Source organism: Salvelinus namaycush, chromosome 8 (assembly GCF_016432855.1).
Source record: "Salvelinus namaycush isolate Seneca chromosome 8, SaNama_1.0, whole genome shotgun sequence".
NCBI classification, from domain to species: Eukaryota; Metazoa; Chordata; class Actinopteri; order Salmoniformes; family Salmonidae; genus Salvelinus; species Salvelinus namaycush.
In genome coordinates this window covers 38,205,934-38,232,769 of record NC_052314.1, presented here as the reverse complement: position 1 = coordinate 38,232,769, position 26,836 = coordinate 38,205,934, and the positions used below count along the sequence as shown (strand labels likewise).

At 44.5% G+C, this 26,836-nt stretch overlaps 1 protein-coding gene across 2 annotated transcripts in view; it reads right to left on the bottom strand.

Moving 5' to 3' along the window:
• Positions 1–26,836, bottom strand: part of LOC120052657 (tyrosine-protein kinase JAK1-like) — a 72,891-nt gene that overhangs the window by 28,805 nt on the left and 17,250 nt on the right. The window contains exons 3-10 of one of the 2 annotated variants that reach the window (XM_038999702.1): positions 15,881–16,004; positions 11,563–11,716; positions 11,221–11,384; positions 9,804–10,149; positions 9,417–9,599; positions 7,700–7,857; positions 7,382–7,496; positions 6,050–6,248 (exon numbers count right to left, since the gene is read on the bottom strand). In XM_038999702.1, the coding sequence (XP_038855630.1) occupies positions 6,050–6,248; positions 7,382–7,496; positions 7,700–7,857; positions 9,417–9,599; positions 9,804–10,149; positions 11,221–11,384; positions 11,563–11,716; positions 15,881–16,004 (1,443 nt within the window). Of the gene's footprint in view, positions 1–6,049; positions 6,249–7,381; positions 7,497–7,699; positions 7,858–9,416; positions 9,600–9,803; positions 10,150–11,220; positions 11,385–11,562; positions 11,717–15,514; positions 15,624–15,880; positions 16,005–26,836 lie in introns of those variants that run through there. The other variant, XM_038999703.1, reaches the window with a different exon arrangement.

Sequence of the window (26,836 nt, the reverse complement as noted above, 5' to 3'; positions counted from 1 at the left end):
CTTCGTCTCTCCCGAGCCCGTACGGGAGTTGTAGTGATGAGACAAGATAGTAACTACTAACAATTGGATACTATGAAATTGGGGAGAAACGGGGGAAAAAAACACCCAAAAAAACAAAGACAAAACCAAAGACAAAACAAACGGAAAAGGAAAAAAGGATCGGTGATGGCTAGTAGGCTGGCAACGCCGACCGCCGAGCACCGCCCGAACAGGGAGAGGAACCACCTTCGGTGGAAGTCGTGACAGACCCTCCATAAATGGGAGAAACAACTTTACTGCTAGGGACACTGCAAGGAGTTCCAGGCAGTTTATGTGAGTGGAACGGAGATGGGGTCCCCACACCCCGTTCAGCACCTCGTGGGTTGCACCCCAACCCGAGAGAGATGTGTCTGTCAGGACTAATGGTTTGGCTAAAACAGTGTCCATCTGGACACCCTGTGACAGAAATGTCGGGTCTCTCCAGGAGTGCAGTGCTACCGTGCAATCTATGGAGATCTGTACATGATGATGTTCGTGATGTATTGGGACCTAAAGAAGAGACCCAGCGTTGAAACCCTCTCATATTCAAGCGTCCTAATGGGATGACCACTAAAGCCGATTCCAGCCTTAGGCATGTTTTGAAAGAGACCAGGTTCCCTCTGCGAAAAAGTGCTAGGCAATTCTGGAATGTTCTTATACGTTTCCTTGAGGCAAGCTTGAATGATACCGAATCTAGGGTTAGACCTAGGAAAGAGATTGTCTGCATGGGAATCAGAATGCTCTTTACTGTGTTTATTCTGAAACCTAGAAATATCAGGCCTTCCAAGAGCAGACTAAGAATTGTCGTCTCGATTGAGCGCACAGCAGCTAATCGTCTATGTACGTCATCAGCCGAATGCCCCTCCCTCTTAGAGGTGACAGTGAGAGTCCAAAAGGGAGGACCAGAAATTCATAGATTACGCCCTGGAAAAGAAAATCTGAGAAATGTCCTGTGAGGAGAGTATATTCAGATGTGAAAGTAAGCGTCCTTCAGGTCGACGGATACGAACCAATCGCCTGGGCGCAAATAATGTAGCAGAGCAGTGTGTGTCAACATTCTGAACGCGTACTTTCAAAGCCTGTAGATCTATGATCGGGTGTATAACTTGAGTAAGAACCGCAGTGGCTTTGCTTGGGAGGAACACTTATTATTGCCATTATACCTATTAGTGAAGTGATTTCCCAGAGGACAGGCTCTGATTCCCCCTGAGCCTGAGCGCCGATTCCTTTGAACCGAGACGGGTGACAGGGAATTGTAGTCTATCGTGCCCTGTACCCAGTTTGACACTGCGCATGCCCGCCAGATCTCTCTCTTCTCCGAGAGAGAGCAGCACCCTTTGTCGGGGGGAGAGTGTATGAGTCCGCGAAGCGCTGCACATGCACGGCTGGCCCGCACTGGGAGAGTGCTTTTGTGGTCTATCACCACAGAAGGAGCGGTTATAGGGAGGCACAATGTTTGTTTTGATTTCGTGAGAAACAACATGTCTGACTGCACCCTTGGCCTATAGCCTGGTTGTGCTAGTGGGGGAAAAAAAAAAGTGAACTGACATTGAGAGTTTGTGAGACGAGAGGGGGGTTGTAGAAGCATCCACCTGGACATTGTATTTTCTCTTTGGGCTGTACTCTGTGACCACCGACTTGGGCCCGGTATGCAGGCGCCTGGGAACTTGCACCCTGGAACAGGCTCAGGACTGGTGGTGGAGATAGAATTGCGCTTGGGGGAGGCCGTTCTCGCCTCTCTGGCAATGGGGACACCACTAGGCCGTCCGCATCTTCCTCCTTACCCCCTGGGTGGGGTTAGGGGCCGGTTGGCTCCTTGGGGCCATGGGTGGGAAGGGAGGCTTCTTAGACCAGGGGCCTTTAGGGTCCGAGGTTCTCTGCTGCCTTGGGCTCGCAGCCTAGGGGGCTGGGGATCTTAAAGGGGTTTTGACCTGCTGCAGCCTGGGCGAAGGTGGAGCCAGGCACAGGGGAGGCACTGGGCTGTATCTTACTGGGCAGACAGAGCTGGAGGGCTCCCTCTTCTTCTCCTCGCACCGTTTCTTAATGGTGGGACCGAAAAGGCCAACGAGAGCATCCAGAATCTTCAGATTCTCACTGTCAGATACCGTTGATAGATTGAGCCATCGCACCCTCTCCTGGGATATCATGAGCCCCATCACTCTTCCCGGCAGCTTTAAGCTTGAGGTCTGTGGCAATGCAGCTCTCGTCTCACAAACTTGGCTCCGGTGTGACCGTTATCTCTTCCTGTAGCTCAGCTTGGTATGCCGAGGTCATGGAAGCGGTGCTGAACCCCGTCACCGCTGTGGCGACCAACTTGTAGACCTCTGTCACGGAGGACTGAATGCACTCGTACTTGGCTGGTAACTCTGGACTGTGGAGGACTGGAGGACTTCTGGCTGGGGTGTAGATGGGAAGCTACCATTGGGTCGATGGGGGGGGCATGTGGGCAAGCCCAATCCCTTCCATGTCAACACAGTCCAACACGACCCACCTTGGACAGGGTTCTTGGAGGAGAAAGGTCTATTCCAGGTATGGATAAACTCCTCCAGGCATTCTGGGAAAACTGGTATAAATTGCCTGGCTGCCCATTTGGCTTTGGGTAGCTTACCTTCGTAGCGGGACGTGGTGGTCTCTGCTACTGTATTAGGCAAAGGAATCAACAGTTTATCTGAAGTGTGTTTGCACACGTCCTGCAGGTCCACACCGAGAGCCGGTTTCGGATTCCCCGGCAGGAGGCGTGGCGGCCTGAGGGGATGAAGGAGTCATTGCCTCCATCTGATGATTCCAAATGGGTGCTGTCGGGAAAGCCCCATGGAGTCGTTGTCGTCTGATATCAGGAAGCCCGGCAGGGAGGCAGCGAGGTCATTGCTGGAGTCCTCCAACAGTGGGGCAGTGGCTTCAAGCTGGTCGTCCCAGCCAGTGCTAGCTGTCGCTCCGAGATTCCCTGTGGGGATATCCATCGCCTCTAATGAGCCATTGGGGATGTCAGCCCCATGTTAGGATCCTGTTGACTCAGGCTAGCTTGGCGTGCGACGGAGACTCTTCACCATGAAGAGGGCACAGTCTAGTTAGGTAGCTAGCGATTAGTGGTTTATCTCCAATGGTGGCACTTGTGTGATGGCCGGATACCATTTCCAAATAGATAGACAAGATAGCTTGGTAGTAGGTAGTAAAAAAACTTTTCTTGTCCAAGTTAAACCACAAAACTTTGAAGCTAGCTAGCGTGGTGGCTAGCTTGCTTATGAGTAGTCACTGTTTGGATACAGCTAACTTTGTCGGGAAAAGAGTTAGCCGAAGATTCTTCCTCAAAGAATCTTCCTCTAACTATGGTGAAGGAAAAGGAAAATTGTCACTACCGCACAGTCCAGAGAATAGCGCCTGTCGAGCGAGTTGTAAGCTCACGTCTGAAGACAGTTTAGCTACTTCTGGAAAAGGCAGTCGTGTCGAGGTAACGTTTCTGATGAAAAGCGAGAAGAGGTGCTTGAGTGACTCAGAGATGCTGCGTCAGACCTTTTATAGGGTAGGAGGGACACCATTCCCCGACGCGCACATCACGACGTCCAGCCAATCATGGATGGTGTAGTGAAATAAAGTTTTATGACAAATACGCTGGGGGCGTATCCCATAAGTGAAATACCAAAACAAATACTTGAAAGAGAACCAGTATATAATTCAGTATATACAGTCATGGCCAAAAGTTGAGAATGACACAAATATTAATTTCCACAAAGTTTGCTGCTTCAATGTCTTTTTTGTCAGATGTTACTATGGAATAATGAAGTATAATTACAAGCATTTCATAATTGTCAAATGCTTTTATTGACAATTACATGAAGTTGATGCAAAGAGTCAATATTTGCAGTGTTGACCCTTCTTTTTCAAGACCTCTGCAATCTGCCCTGGCATGCTGTCAATTAACTTCTGGGCCACATCCTGACTGATGGCAGCCCATTCTTGCATAATCAATGCTTGGAGTTTGTCAGAATTTGTGGGTTTTTGTTTGTCCACCTGCCTCTTGAGGATTGACCACAAGTTCTCAATGGGATTAAGGTCTGGTGAGTTTCCTGGCCATGGACCCAAAATATCAATGTTTTGTTCCCGAGCCACTTAGTTATCACTTTTGCCTTATGGCAAGGTGCTCCATCATGCTGGAAAAGGCATTGTTTCTTCACCAAACTGTTCCTGGATGGTTGGGAGAAGTTGCTCTCGGAGGATGTGTTGGTACCATTCTTTATTCATGGCTGTGTTCTTAGGCAAAATTGTGAGTGAACCCACTCCCTTGGCTGAGAAGCAACCCCACACATGAATGGTCTCAGGATGCTTTACTGTTTGCATGACACAGGACTGATGGTAGCGCTCACCTGTCTTCCCTCGGACAAGCTTTTTTCCGGATGCCCCAAACAATCGGAAAGGGGATTTATCAGAGAAAATGACCTTACCCCAGCCCACAGGAGTCCAATACCTGTAACTTTTGCAGAATATCAGTCTGTCCCTGATGTTTTTCCTGGAGAGAAGTGGCTTCTTTGCTGCTCTTCTTGACACCAGGCCATCTTCCAAAAGTCTTCACCTCACTGTGCGTGCAGATGCACTCATACCTGCCTGCTGCCAATCCTGAGCAAGCTCTGTACTGGTGGTGCCCCGATCCCGCAGCTGAATTAACTTTAGGAGATGATCCTGGCGCTTGCTGGACTTTCTTGGGCGCCCTGAAGCCTTCTTCATAACAATTGAACCGCTCTCCTTGAAGTTCTTGATCATCCGATAAATGGTTGATTTAGGTGCAATCTTACTGGCAGCAATATCCTTGCCTGTGAAGCCCTTTTTGTGCAAAGCAATGATGACGGCATGTGTTTCCTTGCAGGTAACCATGGTTGACAGTGGAAGAACAATGATTCCAAGCACCACCCTCCTTTTGAAGCTTCCAGTCTGTTATTCGAACTCAATCAGCATGACAGAGTGATCTCCAGCTTTGTCCTCGTCAACACTCACACCTGTGTTAACGAGAGAATCACTGACATGATGTCAGCTGGTCCTTTTGTGGCAGGGCTGAAATGCAGTGGAAATGTATTTTGGGGATTCAGTTCATTTGCATGTCAAAGAGGGACTTTGCAATTAATTGCAATTCATCTGATCACTCTTCATAACATTCTGGTGTATATGCAAATTATATGCAAACTTTTGGCCACGACTGTACATACTTGGTGTGTATAAACAGTCAAACAAAAATGCAATGTAGAGTAGTAGATATATTAGAATCATTATCAGTGTGTGGCTGGGTGGAGAGGAGGAAGTGATGTTGTGACAAAGAGAACTCTGTGGTTTTCAATACACACACAACAAAATCAAAACACAAAAGATGCTCCACCCTTGTGACAGGCCCATCATAACAGGCAAAATATTTCATCATAACAACCCCCCCCCCCCCCCACACACACACACACCTCCACCTCTCACGCCTGTCTGCAGTAAACAGAGGAGGAGATGTGCTCAGGAAACCACAGTACTACTTGGTCTTCCTTTCCTTGCCTCTCACTGACGCACATGCACTCGCGCACACACACACACACACACACACACACACACACACACACACACACACACACACACACACACACACACACACACACACACACACACACACACACACACACACACACACAGACAGACAGAGAGAGAGAGGATGTAAACAAGACAGGGTTCTCACACACACAGACACATACGCTTGCAAAAACACATAGCCACACCTACACACAGATGCACACAGTTACCCCCAGAGGGTTAGGTGAGTGGTAATCATGGTGAGGCAGTGTCGCTAAGTGAAACTAGAGCTCCTGGTGTAAACAGATACTAAAAGGGACATCCTTTCAGCTGACCAGAACCAAGTCACGCAGAGGGCTCAGTTCAATATGCGTGCTTGTGTGTGCAGAACATGTATAGAAAAGCCAACATGACATTCTGAGGGGCTGAAATAAAAGCACTAAAAGTTGAAGTGAAAGTGTGTGTGTGTACTGAATATTTGTGTCTCTCCTCATACCTCTGGGCTGTGGGGGGCAGCAGCGTCTGAGCTGGAAGTGGAGGTTGTCCGTACGGAGGTTCTGTCTAGCCAGGTGGTCTAGCAGCTCTCTGAGAGAAGATCTGTAGGTATCGGTCCCATACAGACGGAATCCCTCAGAACCCACCTCGATCTGGAAGTTCTTATACAGATGCACCTGCCTCGACTCACACAGATCCAACTGGAGAGGGGGGAGGAAGGGGTAGATGAAGGAAAGAGGAAATCAGGGGGGGGAAAGGGGGAGAGAGTTAGGCAGGATAAAACAAACTGTTGTCCACTGCATACTGCATGGAACAAATACCAGTCAGCATGTACAGTAAGGCACATGCTATTGACTGTCACCCAATTAATTGAATTGAGATGCCCCAAACAAGAACACACTCAACCCCCCCCCCCCACACCACACACAAACACACACAGTTTTCACTGATGGGAGTTCAACTTATCTAACCATGGTAATGAAATATACACACCAGACTGCCAGGCTGTTGTTTTGACAGTAACCACACATTGTTTGAAGAGGACATCCTCTCTCTGTGTGTTTGTGTGTGTGTGTGTGTGTGTGTGTGTGTGTGTGTGTGTGTGTGTGTGTGTGTGTGTGTGTGTGTGTGTGTGTGTGTGTGTGTGTGTGTGTGTGTGTGTGTGTGTCAGAGTGTGTCTCATGTTTTGGTATCATCTGTGTTGTAACTGTTTATCAGACAGCTCCTAGTCACTTCCTTGTGTGATTATCTCTGAACTTTGTTGTTTTGGCTTTTTATCAGACTTCTCCATTCGTTCCACCTCAGTTATTAACAACCAACTCTCTCTGCCTGCAAAAAATACTTTGTTCTCAAGAGGGTGTGTGATACATTCGTCCTATTGTACAAACGTGTATTAATACGCATGTGTGAATTGGAAATGTTTTTTTTTTTGCATATCCCAACTCTCCCTGAGACACCCTCGGAGAGTGGGGTCACGGTCAGGGTCTGCCATTTCGACCCTGGCCATACCAATGAAACCTTGGAACAATTAGGGTTAAGTGCCTTGCGCAAGGGCACATTGACAGACTTGTCACCTTGTCAGCTCCGCGATTCCAACTAGCGACCTTTCGATTACTGGCCCAGTGCTCTAACTGCTAGGCTACCTGCCGCCCTAATTTCAGCATCGAGTGTGGACGCAGTTTCCCATTACCGGAAATGATACCGGAAATGATGCAGTGAATTCCCCCAAATACCCACATTTGGGGGAATTCACAGGGGTCAGCATGGCCAGAGTGCAATGGTCTCGCCTCTTTCGTAATCAAGATGTCTCCCATGCCAGGTAAGTACGTGTTACCTCTTTGCAGACCACGGTCATGATGATGTAATGGTAGTCAGTACAGGACCAGCGCAGGACGTAGGTTCCCTCCTCGTTGCCCTCCTGACGAAGCTTCTGGTTGGCATACTCCGTACTGTAGGAGACAACAGTCAAACCCCCGATACTCGGCGGTAGATTAAGACAAATGAAACAGATAGAGAAAGGTAGAAGGACGAGAAGAGAGGTTAGGAGAATAGAGAGATGAGGGGGGGAGATAAAGACGGAAATGGGGAGAGAGAACAAAAGCCAGACAGAGAGAAAAAAAGAGAGAGAGAGTGTGTGTGTGTGATTACTGACCAGATAGGTCCATGACAGCAGTTCTGTAGGTTCTGCACCACAGAAGAAGGAGCCACCTCTGTACACAGGTAGTGATGGGCATCCACCGTCAGACGGAAATACCCGTCCACCAGAGCAGCGAATGCCAGCGCCTCGCCTCTAAACTCCAGCTGCACCTCCTGGAGGACAATAGAGTTAAACAATAGTAACAAATACTTCATAAATCATTACATTCAATACTTGATTCATTCGTCATTATTTGGATCCCCATTAGCAGGTTGACATTTATTGGGATGAATCTTGTCCTGAGGCAGAGCTCAGCGGTTTCCACAGCAAAGTTCAAATTGGCTATATCGTAAAAAATGTATGCTAATAAAAATGAGCTTTTTGGTCTTCATTTAAGGTTGGGCATAAGGTTAGCAGGGTAGTTAAGATTAGCTTTAAAATCAGATTTGATGACTTTGTGGCTAGGCCAGCTAGTGACCACTCTGCAGAGCTGCCTCCGGGACAAGATTCATCCCAATAAATCAAATGGCAAGGCTCTCCAGAGGGTGGTGCGGTCTGCACAATGCATCACCGGGGGCAAACTACCTGCCCTCCAGGAAACCTACACCACCCGATGTCACAGGAAGGCCATAAAGATCATCAAGGACAACAACCACCCGAGCCACTGCCTGTTCACCCCTCTACCATCCAGAAGGCGAGGTCAGTACAGGTGCATCAAAGCTGGGACCGAGAGACTGAAAAACAGCTTCTATCTCAAGGCCATCAGACTGTTAAACAGCCATCACTAACACAGAGAGGCTGCTGCCTACATACAGACCTGACATCATTGGCCACTTTAATAAATGGATCACTAGTCACTTTAATAATGTTTACATATCTTGCATTACACATCTCATATGTATATACTGTATTTTATACCATCTATTGCATCTTGCCTATGCCGCTCCGTCATTGCTCATCCATATATTTATATGTATATGTTCTTATTCGATTCCTTCACTTAGATTTGTGTGTATTAGGTAGTTGTGGAATTGTTAGATTACATGTTAGATATTGCTGCACTGTCGGAACTAGAAGCACAAGCATTTCTTTACACTTGCAATAATCTGCTAACCGTGTGTATGTGACCAATAACATTTCAAGATTCATCCCAATAAATACCAACCTGCTTCCCATTAGCTGACACCTTAGTCTGTGTTCCAAAACACTCCACTATCTTCCTTTCTTGTAGATTCCTTTTCTCATCTCCTTTCCTTAGTGCCCTACACTGCATATCTTCAAGGAGCTTGTTTTTACGAGGTTCAGTTAGCTTGGTCTGATGCAACAGGTAGCACACTTACAAGCCGTGGCATGCAGTCACAGTGATCATTTCAGTCCCACAGAATTAGGGCAACACTGTAAGTACTGTACACACACACTCAGTAACTGTAGTCTTTTCCTGTACATAGCTCTATTCTTAACAGAGGAATGTCTAATGGTAATCTAATCTCATCTAAACACAGACTACTAATCAGATGATTTGTTCCTGGGCTAGGTTGGCTGGCTGTTAGGCCCGGTGACATTTGAACTAGCTGGCTGGAGCGGAGACAGTACAGAAGAGACAACCTGAGACCAATTAATGAATGAATTAATTAATTAATTAAACACTAAATATGCTGCTGTCACTGTTTAATCGGCATAATCTAGCTCAAGCAGTATTGGGAGTGTGTGTGTTTGCATGCGCTTATCTTACCATCTTCTTGTTATCCTGTCTGAAGATGGTGACAGAGGACTCTTTGATAACGATGTGTGTGATCTCGTGAAAGTCACAGAACGTCACCCAGTCGTCGCTGGCGTCGTTCTTCTTGTCCTTCTTCTGTTTGCCCTCAAGCTTGTTCTTCTTGGACTTTGTCTTCTCTTTCAGCATCAGGGTATTCTATTGCCAATAAAAGCAAAAATGCATTGTCATAAGATTTCTCATAGATCAGTTTCAAAATATATTCAGATACTTCATCAATACCTTCCAAAATCACTCCCTATCCAGATATATCTCAACCAAAAGTCTAATGTTAGACATTCTAACATATCTCAACCAGAAATCTCACACCAACTCCTTTAACCTCCCCACCTTCCCACTCACATTAGGGGGCTTCCTCCTGTAGGAGATCCCTGTGGTCCCAGTAACCTGGACCTCTATAGCCAGGGAGGGCTCAGGTCCATGGCTCAGCCCTCCGTTTGTCTCTCCCTCCTGGGTAAGTACCAGGGCCCTGGGCTCCAACACCTCCCTCCCCAGGCCCCGGGTGAGGCCTTCCAGGGTGGACAGGTATTTGATCTTCAGGTCGTACAGCGTGATGTTGCTGTCCTGCATCGTGTGACTGTTGAACTCATTCAGGAAGTTCTTGAAGACGTTGTTGATGCGGAGCCGGGTGAGGATGTTGCGCTGTTTAATGCTCCTGTTCAGGTTCTCCGGGATAAAACGCTTGTAGCTGGAGAGAGCGGGAGGAGAAAGGGATTGGTAAATGGAGGGGGATAGATGCAGTCAGTGGAGGAATTAGGGACATTGTCTTCCCTTTCCATTTGTGAACAGGTACGTGTGTATGTGTGTACAGATTATACAGTATATCTGTGTGCAATGTTCCCTCTAAACTATGCTCGTGCGTGAGCGTGCAGCTCAGGATTCTATTGCATTGACACGCAGGACTCAGCCCGTACGCTACACAGACCGGTGTGCCATAACCAAGCAGAGCTGCAGTAGGCCTATATGCAAATAGAACATTGCCATATATGGATCTGTGCCATTCACTTTGAACTGGACTGTGTTTACAGCATGAGCAGTCGTGAGTAGATGCACTTGTTTTGAGATCAAAGCATGAGCTGCATGTAGCTGCTAGTTAGTGAGTTATTAGCCCATTTATAGATCATTTGTGATCACTACTGTGGGAGTGATTGCTTCCTACAAGAGCACAAAATGTGTACATTTCTAGACATCTTTGAAAAGCCAGTCAGGTAAAGAGCTTTTTTTTGTCTTAAAAGGGGCAGTGTTGTATTTTGAGTAGCCAATAGGCAGAGGATGTCATAATTTGTCTGATTCCTTGTAATAATGGTATGGGAATAATAATGTATTTGATTTATTATTTTTGCATCAAAGACAACATTTTTGTCACCACCTTGTCTGAAGGACAAGTGGTTAAACAGGTTAATGTTAAGCCCTGCATGTTTTTTTCAAAAGACTCATGGAATGTAGGCCTACATTGAACACCACACATTGGCTGCTACTGTAGGCTGAATGATAAAACAGCTATTTCCATGTTAAAATGTTATGGGATCCATTTTTTCCATTGTTTTTGACGGTAGGCCAAATAGCCACAGTAGCCTACTTGACCACTACAACTGTAACTTAAAGCGGGTATGGCCTCCGTGTTCACAGTAAACGCACCCTGGAAGTTGCACAGAATTTAATCAAACGTTCAAGATTGCCCTAGGCAGACCTGAAATTTGCTCAGTTCCTAAAAGAAATTGGAGCGAACATTGTCTGTGTGTGAGTGTGTCATCTATACCTGATGTCATTGGAAGCAGTAGAGAGAGGTATTTCTTTGGTCATAGCGTAGTGAGTGATGGCCAATACAGCCATGCCCAGACACTCATTCTCTATCTCGTGCTGCTCTGCCTCACTCTGCTGGCTACGCACCACAGCCAGACCCTTCTGGAAATCATTCTGGCCCTGGAAACACACACACAATATACTCATACATAACCATACAGGAAGGCACATGTGTACACAAATCGTCACATTCCTGATGTGGTGACCAATGTTCCAATGGAATTAGGAAGAGTAGTGAATCATACATGTACAGTGTGCATACCCTCCCATAGACACACACACATGCACGCACGCGTACCTGGAAGAACAAGTAGTCGAGGGAGGCAGAGTCCAGTAGGGGTGTACCCTCTGGGACCTTCTGTGGGCTGAGTCCTCCTCTCAGTTTACTGATACAATGTCTCCACACTGGAGACTCACTCTCACTGGTCCCATGCCAGTTAGTGAAGTAAAACCTGGTGGGGGGAGAGAGAGAGAGAGAGAGAGAGAGAAATATAGACTGTTAATACCAACACATGGTCGGTAGGTGGGTGAGGTGTATGTGTGTGTCTGAGTGCGTGTGTGTGTGCGCGTGTGCATTCACGTTATGTATGCAGATTTGTTTGTATTTGTGTACAAAGGTTGGCCATAATCTAGGAACGAGCCCCTAAGGTGTGACGCTAATCATCTTAAACCTCTAAAAATGCAATATTCCTAACAAAGGCGAAACTGCAGCAAATCAAATGATTGAGACTAAAGCTAAAATAATGAAAGATAGGTTCCTCGGACACGGCTACAGTGACAGTCTCGTCAACATGTCTCATAAGCGAGCGCGACAGACTGATAGAGCCCCCCCCCCTTTGTTTTTCCACTGAATACAAGGGCAGATAAAAAAACATGATCCTCAAACACTGGCACATTCTCCAGAGTGTCCCCTCTCTCAAAGATTTTGCATCTGAAGCCTCTCCTGAACTGGTTTAGGAGCAGTGTCAGAGCAGAGTGTGAGAGCAGAGTGTGAGAGCAGAGTGTGAGAGCAGAGTGTGAGAGCAGAGTGTGAGAGCAGAGTGTGAGAGCAGAGTGTGAGAGCAGAGTGGAGCTGGAGCGGAGCGAGGAGCTGGAGCGTGACAAATTTGACTGGAGCGTGGAGCGAGATTCCCAAAGGCTGGAGCGTTGGCCTTCTCGCCCGCACCAATTTAGCGTCCAAGCATGCATTTGAAGTCTACTTGTATGCCGCTAATAGCCCCTTCCTTTAGCTACTGTCATGGAGTTGGCTAAATATTTTCATAGAGAAACTGATAAAACACACAGGTGATAAATCAAGGTGGCTTACAAAGATGAGGACCAAGAGCAAGAGAGGGAGTGCGATGATGTAGTGTCCACAACCTGAAGAATCATTGTGGAATCTGAAAAGTCACCAAAAGTGTGATGGTGTACTTACTATGTGCACATGCTAAAAGAAAGGAACGATTTGGGTCGATAACATAGCGTGTCTTTTCCAACCGCTCAACTCCGCTCACATGCTCTGTGGGGTCTTTGGAGGGGTCGCAATATCAGAGACCGCGTCGTGCACAGTGTGCTCCCGAATCCTGCACCCTCTTCCTGGCTCCCGGGTACCCCATATGGTTTCTACCGCTGCAGTCATTGTACTCATTGTTCCAATTCAAGTGATACAAAAGTATTCGATCACTCACGCTCAGGTAAAGAATACAAGTTAAAATACTTAATAAATTGTAAACTCAAAAAAAGTAATTGCTGTGAGATGTTACCCCACTCTTCCACCAAGGCACCTGCAAGTTCCCGGACATATCTGGGGGGAATGGCCCTTGCCCTCACCCTCCGATCCAACAGGTCCCAGATGTGCTCAATGGGATTGAGATCCGGGCTCTTCGCTGGCCATGGCAGAACATTGACATTCCTGTCGTGCAGGAAATCAAGCACAGAACGAGCAGTATGGCTGGTGGCATTGTCATGCTGGAGGGTCATGTCAGGATGAGCCTGCAGGAAGAGTACCACATGAGGAAGGAGGATGTCTTCCCTGTAACACACAGCGTTGAGATTGCCTGCAATGACAACAAGCTCAGTCCGATGATGCTGTGACACACCGCCCCAGACCATGACGGACCCTCCACCTCCAAATCGATCCCGATCCAGAGTACAGGCCTGGGTGTAACGTTCATTCCATCGACGATAAACGCGAATCCGACCATCACCCCTGGTGAGACAAAACCGTGTCTCGTCAGTGAAGAGCACTTTTTGCCAGTCCTGTCTGGTCCAGCGACGGTGGGTTTGTGCGCATAGGCAACGTTGTTGCCAGTGATGTATGGAGAGGACCTGCCTTACAACAGGCCTACAAGCCCTCCGTCCAGCCTCTCTCACCCTATTGCACACAGTCTGAGCACTGATGGAGAGATTGTGCGTTCCTGGTGTAACTCGGGCAGTTGTTGTTGCCATCCGGTACCTGTCCCTCAGGTGTGATGTTCGGATGTACCGATCCTGTGCAGGTGTTGTTACACGTGGTCTTGCCACTGCGAGGACGATCAGCTGTCCGTCCTGTCTCCCTGTAGCGCTGTCTTAGGCGTCTCACAGTACGGACATTGCAATGTATTGCCCTGGCCACATCTGCAGTCCTCTTGCCTCCTTGCAACATGCCTAAGGTTTTCAGAGTCAGTAGAAAGGCCTCTTTAGTGTCCTAAGTTTTCATGACTGTGACCTTAATTGCCTACCTTCTGTAAGCTGTTAGTGTTTAATGACCGTTCCACAAATGCATGTTCATTAATTGTTTGTGGTTCATTGAACAAGCCTTTACAATGAAGATCTGTGAAGTGATTTGGATTTTTACGAATTATCTTTGAAAGACAGGGTCCTGAAAAAGGGCTGATTCTTTTTTTGCTGAGTTTAGTACAGCAAATGTTGTTTAATTCTCAAATGCCCACGTGGGCTTGTTTACGTCGGTCAGACGAAACGGGCGCTCAAATTAAGAATAGCTGAACACAACCAATCATGGCTCAGCCTCAACCTTGACATTCTGGGGAATTGAGAACGTTTCTGTTTCCTCCAGAGGGGGCATTATTATGAGGAAATTGTTACAGAGGCACTTTGCGTCGAGCCAACGGGTCTGAATGAACAGCTCTCGTTCGCACCTTTTTTGAAAATATGTTTTTCTTACTTAATTTCTCTGTCTTTTGTTATTCAAGTGGAATGCATGGGTAGGAATCTTGAATGATGATCATACTGTTTGAATAACCGGTCTAGCTGCTACTGCTATTGACATTATCAACACGTTTGATTAACATGATAAGCGGGACACTCCCCGGCGAGGGTATATGGTGCCTCACACATTTTCCCTACTCAAGGCTCTGATGAAGGAGACTTGTGCCGAAACGTAAGACTATTATTTGTTTGTCCCGTCAATAAATCTATCCGATTTACACAGAAATAGAGTGCTCTTTTTTTCTCCATTCTCCCGGATAGTCACCAGTTGAAGTATCCTGGGATAAGGAATGTTTTTGCTATTTTCCGGTCCCTCAGTCGAGCATCTGATTGTCCCTTTTTCCATTTAAGATGGGCTGAAGCGCGTTTGTGTATGCCTTTTTTTCCCCCCATTGGCCATAAGCTGTTCGTTGACTAAGTGTACCCTGGCTGTATGATGCAAATTCCACTCAGCACTGGGTCAACTTTATTAGGCTCTCACCACATTCACCCTCCTCCTCGCCCTCTATTGCAGGGGTGTCAAACTTACGCCCCGGAGGGTCTTGACTCTCCGGCTGCTCGCTAATAATCACTAGACAGTCAGGTTGCAGCGAACATTTCAAAAACGATGGATGGAGCACTACTTTTAGCAAATTGCGATGGCAAGGAAATATAACCAGTTTTCAGAGCGGCACTCCAGACCTCGGTGAAGACCGAATGCGGCTCCCGGTGCAAAATGTGTTGTCTAGTGAAAGAGAGCAGAAAGAGGAAGTGTGCGTGACACCACATTACCTCTCCTTCCTCTCGGAGTTAAACGTTTATCTTGGATCATATCCAACTGAACTGCCATGACAACTGAATATCTCCTATTACATTATCCTCAAGTGCAGAAAACAAACACACTTACTTGATACTTTAAGTGTTGGATTTTGTCCTGCCTTGTATGAATGTTTCACGTGAATTGTAAAAGAAGTTCACAAGGAAATCCTACTTAATCTAATCTTATCTGATGTGGACTACTTTACCAGCTCAGAAATTGCCGTTCTACTCTGCGCAGCATGGTATCAATGTGCCATGTAACCTACCTGCATGACAACCTTCTTGTTACACTGAATCATGGTCAGTGAATGACGGTTGAATAACAGTCACGTTGACTGGTTTACACTGCCGTCACAGGCGATATAGAGAGCGCAGAGTGGCAACCACAGCAGGTGTTGTTGGTAACAGAGTGGCGGATGAGTAAATGAGTAACTCACACGCAACGGGGAGTGTTATTGATCGTCTGATGAATGACGTCAGTGAGATATTCATGATCCATCACAATGACTATGATAATGTGATAACACACACACGCACACACACACACACACACACACACACGGAAGCAAGCAAACGCACACACTCTCAAAACTCACGCGAACCCACACACTGCAGTAGGCCTGTCTAAGTACCTCATGCGGTAGTGCAGCTTGATGCAGGTCTCGTCCGTGATCTTGAAGAGGTGGTTGGGAGCGTACCACAGAGTCCTGCTCTCATCATACAGACCAAACAGATTATGGCACAGGGGGGAGATATCTGGGAGAGAGAGGAAGGAAGGAAGGAAGAGGGAGAAAAGAAAAAAGGGGGATACATTACAACCTTTTTCATCCATTAATTCCTTTTATAGGTGCTCTTACCCGGAGAGCAACTTACATGTAGGTCAAAGTTTGAACAATCAGGCTAGGAAAGAACAGACACTGCATGATCAGTGGCACAGAGCTCATACATATGTCAGTGTATAACAAAGTACAGAGTACACGTTTCAAGGTCTATTTGCCATGTGCACAGGATACAACAGGTGTAAAGAAGTACAGTGACATTTTTACATTGAGAGCTCTTTCCTAACAACGCAGTGATAGTAGTAATAATAGAAAATGGAATCCTAGCAGAAACTATACCAGGCACACACAAAAAGTATGATATAGGTTGAAGAAACATGAGAATGCGAGTATATACAGGTTATTCAATGTGCAGGGGTTCTGGAGTGGTTGAGGTAGGTTTATACATAAAAACTGACTGATAGGACATACAGTGCCTTCTTGACTTATTACACATCTTGTTGTGTTACAGCCTGAATTCAAAATATATACGATTTTTTTTCCTGACACATCTACCCATAATGACAAAGTGAAAACATGTTTTTAGAAATGCTTGCTAATTTATTGATAATTAAATACAGAAATATCTCATTTACATAAGTATTCACACCCTTGAGTCAATACTTTGGAAGAGCACCTTTTGGGGTCGATTACAGCTTTGACTCATCTTGGGTATGTCTGTATCTATATCAGCTTTGCACATCTGGATTTGTGGACTTTCTCCCATTCTTCCTTGTAGATTTTCTCAAGCTTTGTTAACCTCTAAGAGATAGTGCTTTGCATTTCTCATCAGACCACAGAATCTTTTGTTTTATGCTTACACATGCCTTTTTGCAAACTCCAGGCGTGCTGTCATGTGCCTTTTTGTCAGGATTGGCTTCCTTCTGGCCACTCTCCTAATAAACCCCAGATTGGTGAAGTGCTATGGAGACTGTAGCACTTCTGGCGGGTTTTCCCCATCTCAGCCAAGGAACTCTGTAGTTCTGTCAGTGGTCATTGACCAAGGTCCTTCTTGCCCAGTTGCTCAGTTTGGTCGGATGGCCAGCTCTAAGCAGAGTCTGGGGAGTTCCACAATTTTTCCATTTCCTAATGATGGAGACCACATGTTCTCTTGGAAACTTTCAACATTCTAGAAATTGTTTTATAGCCTCCCCCAGATGTATATCTCGGACAGTTCGTTGGACTTCCTGGTATAGTTTCTGCTCTGACAGACTGTCAACTGCGGGACCTAAAAGTGCTTTCAGAAAATATTCAGACCTCTTGACTTTCACATTTTGTTACGTTACAGCTTTATTCTAAAATGTATTAAATTGTTTTATCCCCCCTCCTCAATCTACACACACAACTCCACAATGACAAAGAAAAAACAGGTTTAGACAGGTTTAGTTTTCTTGGGTAGTCTTCTTGGGTCTGACTCTCGAAACTTGGTATGACTCTCGAAACTTGACACACCTGTATTTGGGGTTTTCATCAAGGATCTCTCTGTACTTTGCTCCGTTCATCTTTCCCTCGATCCTGACTAGTTTCCCAGTCTCTGCCTCTGAAAAACATCCCCACAGCATGAAGCTGCCACCACCATGCTTCACCATAGAGATGGTGCCAGGTTTCTCATGGTCTGAGAGTCTTTAGGTGCCTTTTGAAAAACTACAAATGGTCTGTCATGTGCCTTTTAATGAGTTGCTTCCGTCTGGCCACTCTACCATAAAGGCCTGATTGGTGGAGTGCTGCAGAGATGGTTGTCGTTCTGGAAGGTTCTCCCATCTCCACAGAGGAACTCTGGAGCTCTGTCAGAGTGACCATTGGGTTCTTGGTTACCTCCCTGACCAAGGCCCTTCTCCCCCGATTGCTCAGCTTGGCCGGGCGGACAGCTCTAGGAAGAGTCTTGCTGGATCCAAACTTCTTCCATTTAAGAATGATGGAGGTCACTGTGTTCTTGGGGACCTTCAATGCTGCAGAAATGTTTTATTAGCTTTCTCCAGATCTGTGCCTTGACACAAACCTTTCTCGGAGCTATACAGACAATACCTTCGACCTCATGGCTTGGTTTTTGCTCTGACATGCACTGTCAACTGTGGGACCTTATATAGACAGGTGTGTGCCTTTCCAAATCATGTCCAGTCAATTGAATTTACCACAGGTGGACTTCAATAAAGTTGTAGAAACATCTCAAGGATGATCAATAGAAACAGGATGCACCTGAGCTCAATTTCGAATCTCATAGCAAAAGGTCTGAATACTTATGTAAATAAGGTTTTTCAGTTTTTTTAAATTTTTAATACATTTGCAAACATTTCTAAAAACCTGTTTTCACTTTGTCATTATGGGGTATTGTGTGTAAATTGCTAACGATCTTTATTTATTTAATCCATTTTAAAATAAGGCTGTAAAGTAGCAAAATGTGGGAAAAGTCATGTGGTATGAATACTTTCCGAAGGCACTGTATATAGACAGGTATGTTTTTGTATATCATGTCCAAACAATTGAATTAGCCACAGGTGGACTCCAATCAAGTTGTAGTGACATCTCCAGGATGATCAAAGGATATTGGATGCACCTGAGCTCAATTTGGAGTGTCATAGAAAAGGGGTGAGAATACTTATGGAAATTAGATATTAGTGTATTTCATTTCCAATACATTTCCAAACATGCTTTCACTGTCATTATGGGGTATTGTTGTAGGCTGTAACATAAAATGTGGAATAAGTCAAGGGGTATGAATACTTTCTGAAGGTACTGTACATGTAAACAGGGCCGAAAAGTGACTGATAGCAGGAATATATAAATACTTATGGTAATATACTAATGGTAATATATACATATAAACAGCAGTAATAGTGAGAGAGTGTGAGTGAGGGTGAGGGTGTTTGTGAGTGTGTGTATTATATGTGTGTGCGTGAGTAAGAGTGACAGTGAAGGGGTGTGTGTCAGAGTGGGTAGAGACCTGTGGATGGGCATAGAGTCAGTGTGGATAGTATGTGGGAGAGGGAGAACAGTAATGTTAGTTGTTTGCCATTTAACAGTCTTATGGCCAGGGAATAGAAGCTGTTTAGGGGTTTGTTGGTCTGAGCCTTGATGCACCGTTACCGCCTGCCGGATGGGAGCATGAAGAATAGTCCATGTCTTGGGTGGCTGGAGTCTTTAGCAATTTTTCAGGCCTGGCATGTACGTCCTGGATGGCTGAGATCTCACCCCCAGTGATGCTCTGGGTAGTCCGCACCACCCTCTGTGGGGCCATCCGGTTGAGGGCGGTGCAGTTGCCATATCAGACAGTGATTAAACCAATCAGGATGCTCTCGATGGAGCATCTGTAAAAGTTCCTGAGGATCTGAGGGGCCATACCAAATCGTTTCGGCTTCCTGAGGAAGAAGAGGCGCTGCCGTGCCTTCTTCACGACTGTGCTGGTGTGAGAGGACCATGTTAAGTCCTCAATGATGCGGACACCGAGGAAGCTCTCAACCCTCTCCACTGTTGCCCCGACGATGTGGATGGTGATTAAGATTAAATATTGCACTAAGCACGATTGTCATGAGTCTACTGTGGAGTCTCTAGATCATTGGTTCCAAATCTTTTTTGAACCCTGTCACACCTTGATGGGATATACAATTCTGTGGCACACCTAAAATGTATTGATTTCATTTACAAACCATACATTTTTTGTGACAAAGTTTTTTATAGATTTAAAAGGGTTTATTTGAAATATTTTCATAGTGTTGATAGTTCTTTACTGACAATGGTTAATTTGTGTGTACCCCTTTAAGAGCGTCCGGGCGAATCTGCGCCAGAAAGAAGAAAATGTTTCTCCGGTAAAATAGGTCTTTAGTTTTTAAAAGTTTCGTTTACAGACGACTGGTTTTCTGCATTATAAAAGGTGCAACCTTAGACACAAAGCCATGCTCCGTTTGTTTTTATGGCAGAAGCTGTGGTATAGCTTAGCCCAGAGCCATATATTAATAAATAAATAACTCTGGCTAAGCCTAATCATATTTGCCTGTGCTAATGGTTTTCACAGATAAAATCAAATGATAGAAATGCTCGTGATGGGTGCCCCTCAAATGATAAAACAACAGGCTTAGCTCACTGGACTTGAAACAACGATACAGATGTAGCCATGTGCCATTTAATGTATTGACTGACCGGTACTAGTGCTTCCAAGTCCAAATTCCATGTGCATTCCACATGTCACGCTTCTAAGTGAGTGTACAAGTTTCACAGCACAGCTGAGAGTTCCTCCAGGCACACCGGTTGGGAACCACTACTATATAGACTGTCATTAAATGGAAAGTGTAAACTAGGCTATGTAATAAAGTGATAGTAGTAATATGCCTATAACAATACAGTAGGAACTAATGTACAACCTATAGTAGGGTTTCCCAACTGACGGCCTGTGGCCCACATTTTTTACTAATTGTTATTCATAAAAGACAGTTAAAAACACCAGCAAATCAGCTCGAAGGGATTTTAATTAGGGAAATCTGTTCCAAAGTTTTCCCACGCATAATTAAGTGATAATGCCCGAGAAGGCATTGTTTTGAGGATATATTGGCACGGGTGTTGTTAGGCCCGAGACGAAGTTGAGGGCTGGCAAACAGAGCCAATATATCCTCAACACCGGCTTTGAGGGCATTATCACTTTTATACAACGGGTTACCAACATATTCAAATAATGATATTTTCATTAAAAAAGGTTATTTTGATGAATTTATTCATACTATTTCATAGTAGTCCAGACACAAATCTAGGGTTGCTACCTAAGCCGGCTGGTCGTTCGTTCTATCGGTTCGGTTGCCAGAGGCCCGACACAGTCGTTTAGTCTTTTTGTTCCGTATCTAAGGACGCGACCCAGTCGTTCGTTCTAAATGTTCCATTGCCATAATGGCTAGCAACATTCTTATCCCTTGCTTGATAGCTAGCCAACTACGGCTAACTTACAGTCACGTCAAAACGCCAGAATAACAGCAAAGTAGCTACATTTGTTCAAACTGTTTTCTAGTATCATTTATTTAGACACGTCGATACAAATTTGCTAATGAGGCGCGATTTCACTTGGCATAGAACATGTGCTCACTCATCAGGACACTGTTGTTCAGAGCAGCTAGCCAACAACACAGTTAACACAGTCACTTCAAACTGAAGCTGGAAAGACTGCAAACTAGCTGCACTTCTTTTCGTTTGACCTTTTTTCAATTTACATTTCTTTGCACAGTTGAAGTCGGAAGTTTACATACACTTAGATTGGAGTCATTAAAACTCGTTTTTCAACTACAAATTTCTTGTTAACAAACTATAGTTTTGGCAAGTCGGTTAGGACATCTACTTAGTGCATGACACAAGTAATTATTCCAACAATTGTTTACATAGATTATTTCACTTTTAATTCACTGTATCACAATTCCAGTGGGTCAGAAGTTTACATACACTAAGTTGACTGTACCTTTAAACAGCTTGGAAAATTCCAGAAAATTATGTCATGGCTTCAGATGCTTCTGATAGGCTAATTGACATCATTTGAGTCAATTGGAGGTGTACCTGTGGATGTATTTCAAGACCTACCTTCAAACTCAGTGCTTCTTCGCTTGACATGATGGGAAAATCAAAAGAAATCAGCCAAGACCTCAGAAAGAAATTGAAGACCTCCACAAGTCTGGTTCATCCTTGGGAGCAATTTCCAAACCGATGAAAGTACCACATTCATCTGTACAAACAATAATACGTAAGTATAAACACCATGGGACCAAGCAGCCATCATACTGCTAAGGAAGGAAACGCGTTCTGTCTCCTAGTGATTAACGTACTTTGGTGTGAAAAGTGCAAATCAATCCCAGAACAACAGCAAGGACCTTGTGAAGATGCTGGAGGAAACAGGTACAAATGTATCTATATCCACAGTAAAACGAGTCCTATATTGACATAACCTGAAAGGCCGCTCAGCAAGGAAGAAGCCACTGCTCCAAAACCGCCATAGAAAAACCAGAATACGGTTTGCAACTGCACATGAGGACAAATATTGTACTTTTTGGAAAAATGTCCTCTGGTCTGATGAAACAAAAATAGAACTGTTTGGCCATAATGACCATCGTTATGTTTGGAGGAAAAAGGGGGATGCTTGCAAGCCGAAGAACACTGTCCCAACCGTGAAGCACGGGGTTGGCAGCATCATGTTGTGGGGGTGCCTTGCTGCAGGAGGGACTGGTGCACTTCACAAAATAGATGGTATCATGGGGGAGGAAATGATGTGGATATATTGAAGCAACATCTCAAGACATCAGTCAGGAAGTTAAAGCTTGGTCGCAAATGGGTCTTCCAAATGAACAATGACCCCAAGCATACTTCCAAAGTTGTGGCAAAATGGCTTAAGGACAACAAAGTCAAGGTATTGGAGTGGCCATCACAAAGCCCTGACCTCAATCCCATAGACAATTTGTGGGCAGAACTTAAAAAGTGTGTGCGAGCAAGGAGGCCTACAAACCTGACTCAATTATACCAGCCCTGTCAGGAGGTATGGGCCAAAATTCACCCAACGTATTGTGGGAAGCTTGTGGAAGGCTACCCGAAACGTTTGACCCAAGTTAAACAATTTAAAGGCAATGCTACCAAATTCTAATTGAGTGTATGTAAACTTCTGACCCACTGGGAATGTGATGAACGAAATAAAAGCTGAAATAAATCATTCTCTCTACTATTATTCTGACATTTCACATTCTTAAAATGAAGTGGTGATCCTACCTGACCTAAGACAGTGAATTTTTACTAGGATTAAATGTCAGGAATTGTGAAAAACTGAGTTTAAATGTATTTGGCTAAAGTGTATGTAAACTTCCGACTTCAACTGTATATATCCATAAAATTATGCCAGTTAATTCACGATTTCAACTGGCTGAGAAACGCTGCCTGCCTGTCTGTCTTGTACAGGCACGTTCAATACTACGGGACAACTGAAGATCGAATTTGAATATTGAAACATTGTTGTAAATGTCGGAGAGACAGACAGCAAGGTTTATACAAATCTCTGCTGTTGAAAACGAAATGTTAGTCTAAAAGAAATGTGAGAATGTCTAGATGCTTTTTATAGTGGAGATCAAGTATATAAATTGCTTGGCTGGGCTGATGAAACAGTGGATTGCACAGTCAGATGGAACAGAGTAAATAGGCATTTTAACATCACAGAATTAGCCAGTGGTAACTGGAATGCAGTTTTAACTAATCAGCATTCAGGATTAGACCCACCCGTTGTACAACAGAGAGATAGACATGATCGTATACAAATATAAGCAAGGTTTGAAATTATTATGTTTTAGTCAAATATGATATCTGTTTGGGGTTCTTGCGGTACATTTGCACTCTGAAAATTATTTATTATAATGTTCTGGCCCCCTGACCATCCATTCAAGTAAAATAAATTGGCCCATGGCTAAATCTAGTAGATGATCCCTGACCAATAGGTCACTATTGTAGCCTTTACAGACGAGCCTTTGTTTGTTTTGAACTATAAAAGGAACATCATGAGAGACAGGAAAAGTATGGGGCTATGACACTTCCTCTTTCCTGGGCTCTTTTGTTTTGATGCGAGGGACATAATGTGCGTCAAACTACCTACCACACAAGACAGAAAGGTCTTGCACAGACACAGACTACTTTGGATTGGACTATAAACAGATCATACATTTGTGTTGGCAGCTGCTTTTTTTGTTTAGCCTATAAATGGTGAGTATTTGCATATAAAGACTATGGTAGCTGTGGAGTTGAACTCCTCCTGAGTCTTGTTGTTGTCTGTATGTTGTCTGTGTAGGCTTCCTTTCTCTGCTCGCTCTGCAGTACTGGGAAGAAAAGTGTTGGCTTCACACAAGGACGAAATTCCAGAACTCGTCCCGCCCTGAACCAACCCTAACCAGCCACCATCTTGTATTGGAGTCAGTGTGTGGCTGAAAGGAACAGCCGGGCGGATGAACCCACACTTCTCTTACCCTCTCTTCTACTCTCCCTTTCTATCACCGATCACACTGACAGATGTTGTGGAGTTTTAGAGCCAGTATCAGAACAAAAGGTATAAATACAGGCCTATAATTTGTCTGTCAAAGATGGAGACTACAAACCAGCATTTTTAGAGCTGTAAGAAAACAGGTGCTGGATGTCAGTGTTGTTTCTCATTGTGGGATAGCCGAGTAGCTAGGCTACATCGGGTTTGTCTGTATTGTGTGCCTGCTATCTGGCATGGGAGGAGTATACAGTATTTACTGTAAGTATTATGTCATGTTTGTCATCAAATCAGGTAGCGTACATGTGGAAGTCAGCGGAGAAGCATAAACTCAGTTACTGTAATAGCCTGTTAATATGGTTAAAACAAAGCCACTTGGCATCAGTAGAGGGTCGTTCCACCCACCCCCCCAAAAAAGAGGATTACCACACAAAATCATGAAATCATTTCTGTAATACAAACAAATTAAATAAGCATTCCTGAAACATTATTTTGTTTAAATATAATTTGATCTCTGATAATTTAAGCTAATTGATTGCACCCAAATCGGTCATTGTCATTTATAGGATTCATACAGCCTAATTTTTAATAAATATAGCACTAGGGTGGGCGATATTGCGATAGCATCGTGTATCGACGATGATTGACAGCCATCGTTGATGGTGACAGCATCGTGATGTGACAGATGATGGTTTAGCCTTTTTTTTTACTAGCGCCACGCTGTACAAAAGCAGGGCAGCAGCAGGGTGACAAACAAGTGGCATTCCGAGTTATAGCCTAGTCCTATTTGCTATAGCCAATTTCAATAAATATGTTATATAGCCTACATAAAACAAGAGAGGAATGTAGGCCAGAGAGCGGAGAATTCCACCAAAGCAGTAACTATTTTGTATTTAGCGGTTTAAAAAAACGTAGCCTATATTCCCTTCTTTCTCCATTCGATAGACTATGAAAGCTACGCTTAGCTGTACTTAGCTTCTACCCAGGCCTTCAACAACATTATCTTTCGTCATGATTTGTCCAGTTAAATTAGATTTTGCGCTATAGCCAAACTGCAGTTTTTTTCCAGAGTAAAAAAATATATATATATATTGGCGGAGTGGCCAATAGGGGTGATAGCATCCTATATCACAATCTTTTATGGGTACATAATCACGATAGGACAAGGGTTGACATAGCCCAACCCTATATAGTACCTAACATCCAATTTAGACCATAATTCTAAATGAGTAAGACATGAGGAATTCAATAAAATCAAATTGTCATCCTATGTCATGTATTTTCCCTGTGAATCTTGTGATGATTTTTTCCCCGTTCATAGAAATTAGCCGTTGAAGTCGCTTGCATTAATCTTATCTGTTTCTAACTACAGAAACAATTTCTGAATCATCTGAGACGGTGGGTGTCATGGCTTAGTGAAATGACAAGGAATCCTTTTAGGATTTAGCGTTGATCTTATTTCTACGCAAGTCAGTTAAGAACAAATTCTTATTTACAATGACAGCCTACCCCGGCCAAACCCAGACGACGCTGGGCCAAATTGTGCGCCGCCCTTACAGGACTCCCAATCATGGCCAGATGTGATGCAGCCTGGATTTGAACCAGGGACTGCAGTGACGCCTAATGCGCTGAGATGCACTGCCTTAGATCGCTGCGCCACTAGGAGGGTCCTTATATATACACACAGTACATCTTAAGCATTGAGAGAAAGAACATCCACTGACAAAACACACGTAGGCAATAAAACAAAGCTTCACAAGTAATACATACATCTATGTAACATTTTCAAATGCCATGTTGTATAGGCCAGGCCCTACTGTATGATGTAAATGAGCAGTACACACAATGAAATGAAACATCTATTACAAATCCATTTCTTGCTTAGTTACTTACTATTTCTCCTTCTGGTCTAGCTTAGACTAAACTCATGTGACGGTCTATTACCAGTGGCAACAGTGGACCTCTCGGTTGGCAGACAGGCTCCATCAGGATAGGTCACCACATTTATCCCCGATTAGTTGTAAATGACCATATTTAAGATACATAACTTCTGAATGTTCCTGAAAACTTCCCGCAAATCCAATCGTACAAATACACCCTATTTAATGCCCTGGCATGCAAACACTCACACACGGGTGCCTGCAGGCACACACTATAGAGGTCGAAGTCGGAATGGCCGATTAATTAGGGCCGATTTAAAGTATTCATAACAATCGGAAATCGGTATTTTTGGACACCGATTTGGCAGATTTAAAAAATATATATAATAATATATTTTTTTACACCTTTATTTAACTAGGCAAGTCAGTTAAAACGTATTATGGCTGAGGGCAGTATTGAGTAGCTTGGATGAATAAGGTGCCCAGAGGTGCCCAGAGTAAACTGCCTGTTACTCAGTACCAGTTGCTAATATATGCATATTATTAGTATATTTGGATAGAAAACACTCTGAAGTTTCTAAAACTGTTTGAATGATGTCTGTGAGTGTAACAGAACCCATATGGCAGGCAAAAACCTGAGAAAAAACCCAACCAGGAAGTGGGAAATCTGAGGTTGGTCGTTTTTCAACTCATTCCCTATTGAAGATACAGTGGGATATGGGTCATGTTGCACTTCCTAAGGCTTCAACAGTCTTTAGAACCTTGTCTGATGCTTCTACAGTGAAGGGGGCCGAGTGAGAGGGGATGGAGTAAGGTCTCTCCCAGAGTGCCACGAGCTGACCATGCGCGTTCATGTGAGAGTTAGCTTGAGTTCCATTGCATTTCTGAAGACAAAGGAATTCTCCGGTTGGAACATTA